We start from the raw sequence: 12,535 nt of genomic DNA on the forward strand, positions 1-12,535 counted from the left end.
TTGTTTAAAACTATATCCTCCGGTCTTAGATTTTACAATATTCTCTTATATTTTTCTATATTTTCTTGTTTCATTTTTATATTTAAATCTTTATATGCCAAGAAATCATTTTTATGTATTAGGTAGGAATGTAATGTTATTTTTTCAGATTAATTCTATTTTGTCAGCACCTGTTATTAAATAAGTTGAATTTTCCAAGTAATGTGAAATATCACCTTTGTTGCATATTGTGTTATCTTTTTCTGAGCACTATTTTAATATCTGTATCATTAATTGGCAAACCAGTTTAAAAAATAAATCCATCATATCTATATAGTTGCTTTCATGTCGTAAAGGTCAAGGCAAGAGACCATGTGGCCCACAAAGTTGAAAATATTTACTTACTATCAGACCCATTACAGAAAAAGTTTGCTAGCCCCTGGCCTATATGTTAATTGTGAACCAGAGATTTTTCACATGACTTTGAAGTAAATTTTAATTTTGACTAATAGAAAATCCCTTTCACTGTTCTTTCTTGGTTATTTTTGGACATTCATTTATTCTTTACACAGTGAAAAAGTTTAAAACTCTAGCAGGGTTGAAATTGGTATTGTATCAAATGGTGTTTATGTGATATTGCTTTGCCATCCAAGAACACAGTATGTTCAAGTCTTGTTTTAAGGCCTTCCATAAGATTTTATTATTTTCTGCATACATTCATTATCTTTCTTGTAAAATGTATTCCTAAGTAATATATAGTTTACTAGAGGCCCGGTGCATATGCACTAGTGGGGTCCCTTGGCCTGGCCTGCAGGGATCGGGCCAAAACCGGCTCTCCAACATTCCCCGAGGGATCCCGGATTGCAAGAGGGCACAGGCCAGGCCGAGGGACCCCACTGGTGCACGAATCCATGCACCAGGCCTCTAGTATGCATATAAGATCTTTGGTTAATCTCTTCCCACCCTACCCCCTACCCCCTACGCCCTCCCCTCTGAGATTCATCAGTCTGTTCCATGTTTCCATGCCTGTGTGTTAAGCACCTGCCCCCTGGTGATCAGTGTGTGTCATAGCTACTGGTCGAACAGTCAAACAGTCACTTAGGCTTTTATATATATGTATGTGTATATGTATGTGTGTGTGTGTATATACACACACACACACACACACACACACACTTGTTTGGATAATGAATAGTGTCTTTTGGTTATTTTCCATTCCTGGCTATTTATCAATAATATAGGAAAAACTATTAATTTTTTAAAAATATTCATTATATATCATTTCCTTTTTCAACTAGAGGCCTGATGCACGAAATTCATGCAAGAGTACACCTTCCTTCCCCCAGCTGCAGGCACCAGCTTCCCTCCGGCACCCGGGACCCGGGCTTCCCTCCAGGAGGCCCCGCCCACCCGCTGCAGCCCTCCAGTCAGTGGCCTGGGCCTCCTTCTTTGGGGCAATTGTGGAGCCCCCCAATTGACTGCCCCACCGGCTGGTGGCCTGGGCCTCCCTCTGTGGGGTGATCATAGGGCGATGGCTGGACCCCTGACCAATCGCATCACACCCACCTTGGCTGGCCTGGCACCAGTGGGTGTCATAGTGTGGTCCCAGATGGTTGTCCGGATGGTCATTCCGCTGTTCGGCCATTCGGTCAATTTGTATATTATGCTTTTATTATATAGGATTCTTTCTTTTATGAGTTTCACTGTACAAAGATGTCATCTAAAATACAAGTAATTATTTTTCTTTTCTACATTTACAACAATTTTTTTAAAATTTTTCTAGTCTTATATCATTATTTAACACTCCAGAAAAAGTGTTGATAAATAATGGTGAGAGCAGACATCCCTATTTTGTTCCTGACCTGGCTGCTGGTTACTTCAACAAACTCATCTCCTACAACCACACCCGCCTTGTTCCTGTTACTCCATCAGGCCATGCATATTCCTGCCTTAGGCCTTTTGCACATGCTATTATTATCTTCCTCACCAGATACAGGCACACCTTGTTTTATTGCTCTTCTTTTTATTGTGCTTAACAAATGTTGCATTTTTTTTTAATATAAACTGAAGGCAAGTCCCCCCTCTAGCAGAAAGATTGAGACTTGCTTTCTTGTGGTATGGAACCAAACTTGCAATATCTCCAATGTATACCTATATTTACACAGATTTCTTCTTTAAGTCAAATATCTTCTCAAAAAAAGCCACCTGAGTGGTCATCCCTGTGTAACACAGTACCTCCCTTTTCCTCGCTATCTCTTTAAACTTCATAATTTTTCATAAAACTTATTGTGACCTGATATAGATATAGTGATGTACAGATTTGCTGATTGTCTCTCCAGTAGAGGATAAAATATTGTCTGTTGTTTGCTGCTATGCCCTCCATTTCTAGCATAGCTATACAGTGCTAGAAGATGCTCAATCAATACTTGTACAAGAAATAAACTGAATGAATAGATAATTTTAATGAGCTTTTAGCACATCCTACTTTGACATGATGTGTTCCATAGTATTTTAGTGAAGAGTCGTTGACATAGGGTTACTGGGCAGGTGCCAGGCTCCCCTGAGGAGTTCTCAGGCTCCGGGACAGCTTTGAGGTCCAGGTACTCACACTAGGTCTCTCCACTGCTGGAATTTTGCCCTCCCATCATCCAGAGAGAAGAATAAAGTTCTGAAGCCTTAAGAGCCCAGGCTGGTCACTACCTGAGTCAGAAGAGCACCTGAATCTCTCACACATGCCTGTTCTGGCTTGGGTCTGATCTGAAGAGAAGTGAGGCATCAGAGGCTGGCTATGACAGATGTACAGCGCCCTACCCTAATGGTGCACAAAGAAAACACCATTTCAGGGCAAGTCCGTAAGGTGTTCCCTACTTAACCCCGAAGTTCCTTCTAGAAATTCTGAAGTTGCTGTTTTAGGTGGTTGAATGGGATTTCTGAAGCACAGGTTTAGATGCCACCTACCCAGAATTCCCTTAGGAACTGGATTTCACTCCACTGTATGTAAAATACAATTTAACTTACAAAATTCAATCAGTTACTAAGAATTCTGGGAAAATAAGCCACACCAAAGTGCACAACCTGCTTAAATGTTTTTGAATACTGGAAACAAAGACTCTATACTAGCTCAAATAGACTAGTAGTTCACTAAAGGTTTTTTTAAAAATATATTTTATTGATTTTTTTTTTTTTTTTACTGAGAGGAAGGGAGAGGGATAGAGAGTTAGGAACATCAATCAGCTGCCTCTTGCACGGCCCCCACTGGGGATGTGCCCGCAACCAAGGTACATGCCCTTGACCAGAATCGAACCTGGGACCCTTCAGTCCGCAGGCCGAAGCTCTATCCACTGAGCCAAACCGGTTAGGGCTCACTAAAGTTTTTAGGTTTTATCAATCAATGCATTTTCTAATTAATTCCAGAAATCATGAAAACAAAATTTAAATGTATATTTAAATCATATATTCTCACCTGAAAAATGGGAAAGGAGTTTGCTTATTTCTAACGGGAGTGCTTTCTTATCCATCTAGGCATTTCCCACATTTTCCTGTAGGAGGTCATTTTACATTATTCCTCTACTATTACACATTACATCTGGCGAGGGAAAATGTCTTACATTCATTATTTATTATACATTCCTTGGAATGTTGTTGCTGTTTGTTCAGAGAGTGCCCCATGTCATTCCAAAGAGCAGAATCACCACATGTGGTGGTTGGAAAAAGCAACCACTGTGTCATCCACAATCAGACGAAAGACTATTTCCAACCCCCTACAGTGGGTTTCTTCAATTGCTCACGAGAATAAAAAGCAAGGAAAGCTACAATGAGTCACAGACTTATTGTTATTAGATAGCATTTCTACCATTAGTAGAGTGATTTATAATTTTTAAAACCCTTCTCACATTATACTTTAGCTTGTTACCCCAAGTACAACACTTTTTAGGTTCATAAACGGAAGATTTACTTCAAGGAGTTTTATGGTCATACAACTAAAACAAAGTTGCATTAATAACTGCAGATTAGAGTTCAGGTTACTGAAGTTTATATGTTTACAGGGCACCCAAATATGAGAAGAGTATTAATGAGCTAATAGGATTTTAAAAACATAATAGAAATAGACTTCTAGGATACAAAAACTGAAGTGAAATTTATGTAAACTGGAACACAAATATTTTCCAAGGATGAGCTCACTAGTATATCATCCACTGGTTTGTTTGTGTGTTTGTTTGTTTAAGCAAAATTAAATTAAAAAGTGAGAACACTAAAGAGATCAAATAATCTTGATGCAATTTAAAATTTTGGTTAACTAGATGACTTTGAAGGGTCCACATGAATGTCCACAAGGAGACTTCATGAAGGGACTTGAAGGATTTAAATGACTAAACCCTGCTGTATTTTGTGAAGTTCTTTAATGTTATAATACAATTTACATGGACAACATAAATAACTACATTGCCTTTCCTAAGAAATTAAAATTATTTATACAAACTAAACCAAACTTACATCTTTCATTTCACATAGACAATCTGGGATAAATATTAAACACATTTGGAGCGTTTTGTTTAATTTATTCTACAAACCTGAAAAGTCATCCTATCTATAGTAACTAATCTATCCAGATAAGTGTTAATTCACTCAAGAGACTTATTACCTTTTCTGTAATTGTTGTGACCTTTTGTTTAAGACTAAGGACTAAGAGAAAGTCTCAATTTTATAAAGCTAGGAAAGAAAACAGAGAAGAGGTTGACTCACTTGCCCAAGGTTATCCAGCAACCAGTGGAAAACCCAGGCCTCAGATCCCTCCCTCTTCATGCCACCAAGTTCTGTGTACTAACAGACCAGGCAGTTGGCCTTACAGCCTAGGGCTACAAAAGCCAGGACAGAGCACTTCCTGGTAGCAAAATAAGGAAGGAGTATATCAGGTTACCCTTACAAAAGGCTAAAAGCAGGCCTACTATAGGAAAAAACCAACAGCTCCAGCTGGAAGCCTTTCTCAACCATTCTCCAACACAAGTTCAGTGAGCCAAGCAAATTCAACTTCTTACTGTATATTTCGGGTGAGTGACTTTAGGGAGACAATTGGTAAAATCAAGAAAAGTAAACTGGTTATGAGTCATGCCTACACATACTTGTCAAAAGACCTAACATACCATCCATGTACACCAACCGTCTTCATTTTGATTACCAGGCCAAAAAGAGATTTAAATTGACCCTACTTGTGTAGCCCTGGCTTGATAAGATGGCTAGCGGCTTTGGTCCAACAAGATGATACATGTTCTTTCTCAAGATTAATAGTTATGGAAGTTTCAACAAGCCTCCCTTCCCCAAGGGTGGAACTGTTACAGACCACAATTTACTTGAGAGATTTTGGTTTTTAACATCCTTTCCTTGTAACACAAGAACCCTCTCATTGAATGTCTTATATGCAACATATTATTGGACTAAATATCTCAGAGCAGCCACACATTTAAAAAATTACTTCATGGAAAAAAATAAATCAGACTATACAGTGGAATGTTGTTATCACAGTCACTAAAGAACTATTTGTCCTAAAACAGACTCCACAAAAATTGTCACTACCATAGGATCTGACAAAATCTACCAGCTACACAGCCTGAATTTATAGTAAGATCAATATATATTTCAATAACTTAATATTTGGGTTAAGAGTAAATAATACTCCATTTACAAAAATGTCATTGATAAATGGCTGAGATAACCTAATGAAGCATAGTTAACATTATCCTAGCAAAGGAAATAGCTAAGTAGGTGGTAATGGATAAAACAATGCTAATAACAATATTAAGGTGTGTGTTTTAAAGTATGTAACAACCTAGTTGTTTTGCCCCAAATGTTGACTCTATAAAGAATAATTAAACAATGTGGGCAAATATGGAGAAAACTAAAGTGGTGTATGTTGATATGAAAGAGAAATGTTGATGAAATTTTTGTGAACTAAAAGTATTGACAAAAGATACAGTGTTTCACAGATGCAAAATATCCTCACAAGTTCATCTGGTGGTTGGTCAAAGGACAAAAGTATCTAAACGCTCTTCTAAGAGAAGAATATTCACTTAAGTATTATTCCCAATATTATTTTATGCATTCTACTACACCCTATATTGTATCGTTGGTTGTTCCATAAAGGTGTTTCTTTTTCTGGTTTATTTATTTATTTTTTTATATGGAATGCTTCACGAATTTGTGTGTCATCCTTGTGCAGAAGCCATGCTAATCTTCTCTGTATCATTCCAATTTTAGTATATGTGCTGCCAAAGCAAGCACTAACGGTGTTTTGTTTTGTTTTTTTAAACAGCAATTTATTTTGTAAGGACACCACACACCCAATACCCTTTCTATTAGTTTTTATCTAAAACATCCCTGACATATACATATAGCATCAGCTTAACATATCCAATGACATGAAAACTCACTACCTTTTCAGGTATTCCAGAACTAAAACATAAACAGATCTTCTTCTTCTAGGTCACGACAGAGTCATCCCTGAGGAGAAAACAAGTCCTACTGAGCATCTGACTAACTGACAATATCTCAAGTATCATTTCAAGTTATTTGAAGGTAAAAGAGTCATTGGCCAATGAGAGTATGTCCAGAGAATATCGGTATGATGAGGAATTTGGAAAGCAAAAGATTTAGTAACAGTTGAAAAAATTGAATGAAATATTTAGCCTAGAGATGAGAAGACTACAATGAAGCTTGGAAGGTATCCAAATATTTGAAGACAAGTTTGTAGAAGTAGATACAAACGGTCTTTTAAAAGAATCAGAATCAAAAGGTGGAAGTTACAGAAAAGCAAATTTCAGCTAAAACCTTCCTAACAACTAGAACTTCACAACATGAGAACTGGCTGCCTTATTTCAGAGGAAGGCTCTACTGGGAGCTTGATGACTGTCAGGGTGTTACAACACAGTGCACAGGGAGCCAAACTCGGGGACTTTCAAAGTCTGTTCACTTATGATTACTTCTCTTTTTCCCTATTGGAACTTGGGCAAAACAACCAATTTCTCTGCCTCTCAAGTTGTAAAACTGTGGTAATACAGCAGCATTATAATTTTACTAGAGGCCCGGTGCATGAAATTCGTGCATGGCAGGGGGAGGGTCCCTCAGCTCGGCCTGCACCCTCTTGCAATCTGGGACAGCTGGCTCCTAACCACTCTGCCTGCCTGCCTGATGCCCCTAACCACTTGCTTGCCTGCCTGATCACCCCTAACCACTTGCTTGCCTGCCTGCCTGATCGCCCCTAACCACTCGCCTGCCTGCCTGATCTCCCTTAACTGCTCACCTGCCTGCCTGATTGCCCCAAACCGACTATGCCTGCTTGCCTAACCACCCCTAACCACTGCCTACCTGATCGCCCTTAACCACTTGCCTGCCTGCCTGATCACCCCTAACCGCCTCTGCCTGCCTGCCTGATAGCCCCTAACCACTTGTATGCCTGCCTGATTGCCCCTAATTGCTTGCCTGCCTGCCTGATCACCCCTAACCACTTCTGCCTCAGCCCCCACTGCTGTGGCTTCATCTGGAAGGATGTCCGAAATGACGTCCAGAAAGTCGTTCAGCTGCCCAATCTAATTAGCACATTATGCTTTTATTATTATATACTAGAGGCCTGGTGCATGAAAATTCGTGCACTGGGGGAGAGGGGTCCCTCAGCCTGGTCTGCCCCCTCTCACAGTCTGGGAGCCCTCAGGGGATGTCCTGATTGCTTAGGCCCGCTCCCTGCAGCCAATCAGGGGAAGGCATCACCCCCATCACCCCCTCACTGCTGCTACCACTGGCCTCCCTCTGCAGGAGGCGACCTGGCAATCAGGAAGGCAATGCCCCCATCACTCCTCTGCTGCTGCCACTGCCAGCCACGCAGCTGCCTGAGCCTTGGCCCTCGCGGCCACCGCAGTTTGCCTGAGCCTCGGGCCCTGGGCAGGGGCAGGCCTTATCCGTGGCTTGCCTGAGCCTTGGGCCGGCCCTGGGCAGCGGCAGCCACCATCCGTGGCTTACCTGAGGCTCAGGCAGCCGCTGCAGCTTTGTCTGGAAGGATGCAGCGTCAAGTTCCCACCCACCCGCGCGTGCCTTGCCGAGCACTCAGTCCCACCCTCAGGCGTGCACCTGTCGCGCACGCAGCCTCCTGCCGATCGGTTGTTATGGTGTGATGGCATGATGATAATTAGCATATTCGCTCCTTATTATATAGGATTGTGGTATAAGAGAAGAGGAAAATACCTTAGAGAGATAATGAAGCATTAAGCAGCCCTATGCCTGTGGCAGTTAGCAACTGATCTGATTAAAACACATATGAAACAGAATGGTACTGAAGAGCTTTATAATGTACAGGATGAAAGGATAAACCCTGTGAAAGCCTTTGGAGCCATTAGGGAGGAAAGAGCATAAAGGTCCCCTGAGCAGCACCCTAAGGGAACCACTGTAAACTGAAAGTAGGGTTGCAGGTTACGTATTATTCTAACTCCCAAAAAGCAGCTTAGCCACGGGAAAATCTGGCTCTAATTCCTGTTTGTGAAATCTTTTCAACTGCCAATGTTTTCAGTCACATGGGAAGTGAGCATGTCAGGCTTCCTTCAAATTCCATTCTTCAAAAATAATCCTCTCTTCCATAGAGAAACGAATTAAAAACAAAAATCCATATTTCCAACCATTTCCCTTTTGGTCAGAAACACCAATGAGATACTAGACTCTCAGATAAAAGGCTACTTGGCAGATTAGTCAAAATGCACCCCACCCTTTGGCACCACCAGCCCAACCTGCCCTAGAAGAGTGTAACCACACTGGAAGACAACAAACACGTCTCAAGTGATTCACACCAAGAAGATTAATAGTCCCAAGCCCCAGCACAGGGACTTTATATTGTTACTGTACAATATGCCACACCTCAACGTCTCAATCTACAAAAATGTAGATTAACCTCTCCCCATTTTTCCCTCCTGCCAATCCACTTACAGTTTGGAAAATGTCAGAGGGAGTTCATGCAAACTAGTATCAGTTCGATGATTAAAAGAACTAAAGAATAATAAGAGCCAAGAGAAAAGGATCATTTTATTAGATTCCAAATATGACATGTGAATCAGAAATTAACAGAAAAATGCCCTAACAAAAAAATTGCTACATATTATTAATGTGAATATAACCAAAGGAAAATTAATGATTAGAAGCAAAGCACTGGTACCCTGCAGCTTTTAGAGAGAAAATCAGCAAGAACTCATTTATTTAGCACTATAGGGGCTGAGTTATTCAACATATTTGAGAGTTCACCCCACTCATACCTTTAAGCAATAATATTGTATTTCAAACACAGTATATAGAACAGAAATTAATCTATTCATGATGACAGGTAGAATTTGGAGCACCAATTATAATACCACTAGAGTCCCAGTGCACGAAATTCATGCACGGGAGGAGGGTCTCAGCCTGGCCTGCACCCTCTCACAATCCGGGACCCCTGCCTAAATGATCACCCCTAATCACCTCTGCTTGCTTGCCTGATCACCCCTGAAAACTTGCCTGCCTGCCTGATCATCCCTAACCACTTGCCTGACTGCCTGATCATCCCTAACCCCTCTGCCTACCTGCCCGATCGTCCCTAACTGCTCACCTGCCTGCCTCATCACCCCTAACCATTCTGCCTGCCTGCCTGATCACCCCTAACCATTCTGCCTGCCTGATCGCCCCTAACCACTCACCTGCCTGCCTGATTTGCCCCTAACTGCCCCTGCCTGCCTGCCTGATCGCCCCTAACCACTCACCTGCCTGCCTGATTGCCCCTAACTGCCCCTGCCTGCCTGATCATCCCTAACGACTTGCCTGACTGCCTGATCGTCCCTAACCCCTCTGCCTACCTGCCCAATCATCCCTAACTGCTCGCCTGCCTGCCTGATCACCCCTAACTGCCTCTGCCTCGGCCCCCGCCGCCAAGGTTTCCTCAGGAAGGACGTCCAGAATGTCATTCAGCTGTCCAGTCTAATTAGCATATTATGCTTTTATTATTATAGATGGGATCAAGGTAGATGTCTACCTTGTTTCTACATTAAATGGCTAAAAACTGCTGTGATTTTTTAAAAAATATTCTTATGCACTTTTTATTGTTTTTCTTTTCTCATAGAGTGCCTTTTTCTCAGGCTATCAATGTATCAGCTTTAGTATTACCAATATCCTTATCTCTGTCAACATAACTTTTCCCCATCTTCTAAAGTGTTGCTTCTAAATCTAATAATGTGAGATATGGCACTAAGTAAAGAAGTTTGTTAGAATTCTATGCAAAGCAAAAGTTGAAGAGATATGATTAAGGGCCTCGTAGACACTCCTACAGAATTTGTGTTTGTGTACTTTTATATGTGGGTTTTACAGCAACCACCTCAGCTACTGAGAATCCGATTCTACCTGCTTCAGTACTCAGCCACAACCTGGAAAAAAAATGAGATTCTAAGAAGCCTAATCTTTGATAAGTGGAAAGTTCATATGCTACAGCACAAGAAATAATTTTTTTTCCATATCCACTTATATGCCGCTACACATTTTAGTAGTTGTGAAGATACAGATACAAAAGGCAGGGTCTACTGAGAGAACTAGACCAGGACATTAAGGACAACATGAAAGGAAACCTGCTCTGAGCAAGCTGGGTGTAAAGCGCCTGCCCTGCAAACACTGAGAAAACAATGCCAGTTTGGAATTGCGGATTTGGAAGGCAGGTCAGAGAAAGCTTCCTGGAGGGAAATACTGTAAACTGATTGTTGAAAGACTACACAGATCTCGGGTCCATCCAGGAAGAAGAGGCAGAGGAGCCAGCATGTGCCAAGGAACTGCAGTAACAAAGAACAGGGTGTTTTCTGGGAACCACAAACAATTTTGTATGGCTAGACTATCACATATGTGTGGAGAAAATGATATGAGATGGTAGACATGGGCCAGGTAATGGAGGACCAAATACATAACAATAAGATTTTACATTTTGTCTTGAGGGAAATCCAAAACCATCGGCAGAACTGAACTGTAAGTGTAGGAATCCAGTTCTTCCATTTATAAAACATTACTTTGGCAAGAAAGAAAGGCTTAAAAGGAGCAAGAGGACACTATGTCCTAAGTAATCACTATGGTTTGAATAGGCAATGAGAATGGGAAGGAACAAATGGCTCAAGAGGTTCTGCAGGTGGTCCAGTGTAAATCAAAATGGGTTTAAACCTCTGGGCGAGGGGACATCGTAGATAGTAGCAACTATGGAAAGTTAAAAAGGCATATGCCAGAGGTGTTATAAAAAAAAAAAAAAAGCTATAAAACTTGGCTAATGGATGTCTGTTCTACTCACAAAATTGGATCAATAATTTACCATTTGAAAAAGAAGATAAAGCTAGCAAAAGAGCCCTAGCTGGTTTGGCTCAGTGGGGACTGCGGACTGAAAGGTCCGGTGATCCATTCCAGGCAAGAGCACATGCCCAGGTTGAGAGCTCGATTCCCAGTGTAGTGCGTGCAGGAAGCAGCTGATCAATGATTCTCTCTCATCATTGATGTTTCTATCTCTCTCTCCCTCTCCCTTCCTCTCTGAAATCAATAAAAAACATTAAAAAAAAAGCTAGCAAAAGAAAAGTTTAAAGACACAAGCCATTTTACCAGAAATGTGAAAGATAAATCCTGTATAAAAATACATGGTAAATGAATAACTTCTTATAATATCTGTATTATTTTATTACAGTATTTAATTTAATACTTATTATATTCTAAAATATAAAGGATCATTTTCCTTTATTTCACACAACCTTTGATGTAGAAGGCACTATGTAGGCTATCCTCCCCAATCCTTCTCTTAATGTCTCTGCCAGGTGATCATTACATTTCTCCTGTTAATGAGGGTCTCATGACCACAAGAGGCTGCTTATTTCATTTTTTGACAATCCCAACAGATATAAAGTCCCTTTATGGATACATTTGATATACAATCTTTTCTCTTTGACATAAAATCTCTTCTCTACAACTCCACCAAGTTTTCCAAATACTATACTCAGGACTTTCACATCATGAATCTGTTTTGATATCTACAAGGCGATTCTTAAAGCACCTTTAAAAAATAAAAATAAATCAAGGAGTTAATTTCTTCTACATGAAGCCAATAACCAGATGTTTTTGTCCTTGCAACAACCCATAGTCAGTCAGGTGGGCTTTATTTATCACATGCAGGTATCTCTCCAGTGATGGCTGTTTCACTAGGTGCTCATTCACTCCAGGGTAGAAGATCCATTATAACTACCCCTAAGTGACTTGTTTTTCTTGATTTACTGTCAAGAAGTAAGATTAATTTTGCTGCCCAAAAATGATTTACCGAGTCATCTAAAATTTGATTAACTCTACTGAGAGAATTTATTATTTGACAAAGCTGACTTTCCCTTCTTTTCCATCTCCAATTCTGAATTGTGGTTATTTGGCATAAGAAGTTTAACAGGCATTCAGGCCATAAGTGCCAAACCCACTCACTCAAAAACACTACCTGTGCAGGAAATTCTGATACTTTTCTCAATAAGCCAGAAACCCATATAATGTATTTTCCATT

General features: G+C 40.6%; 1 protein-coding gene and 1 non-coding gene across 5 annotated transcripts in view; both read right to left on the reverse strand.

Moving 5' to 3' along the window:
• The window catches only part of BCKDHB (branched chain keto acid dehydrogenase E1 subunit beta), a 217,937-nt gene that overhangs the window by 114,875 nt on the left and 90,527 nt on the right, over positions 1 to 12,535 (reverse strand). Inside the window, exon 9 of one of the 4 annotated variants that reach the window (XM_059701121.1) lies at positions 9,694 to 10,400. The exons of the other annotated variants lie outside the window; for them this stretch is intronic. Coding sequence (XP_059557104.1) covers positions 10,383 to 10,400 — 18 coding nt within the window. The 3' untranslated portion in view covers positions 9,694 to 10,382. Of the gene's footprint in view, positions 1 to 9,693; positions 10,401 to 12,535 lie in introns of those variants that run through there. 4 annotated transcript variants of the gene reach the window in all.
• On the reverse strand, positions 6,149 to 6,255 carry LOC132237738 (U6 spliceosomal RNA). Its single transcript, XR_009453582.1, has one exon. It is a non-coding gene; the product is annotated as a U6 spliceosomal RNA (small nuclear RNA).

Source organism: Myotis daubentonii, chromosome 6 (assembly GCF_963259705.1).
Source record: "Myotis daubentonii chromosome 6, mMyoDau2.1, whole genome shotgun sequence".
Classification (NCBI taxonomy): domain Eukaryota; kingdom Metazoa; phylum Chordata; class Mammalia; order Chiroptera; family Vespertilionidae; genus Myotis; species Myotis daubentonii.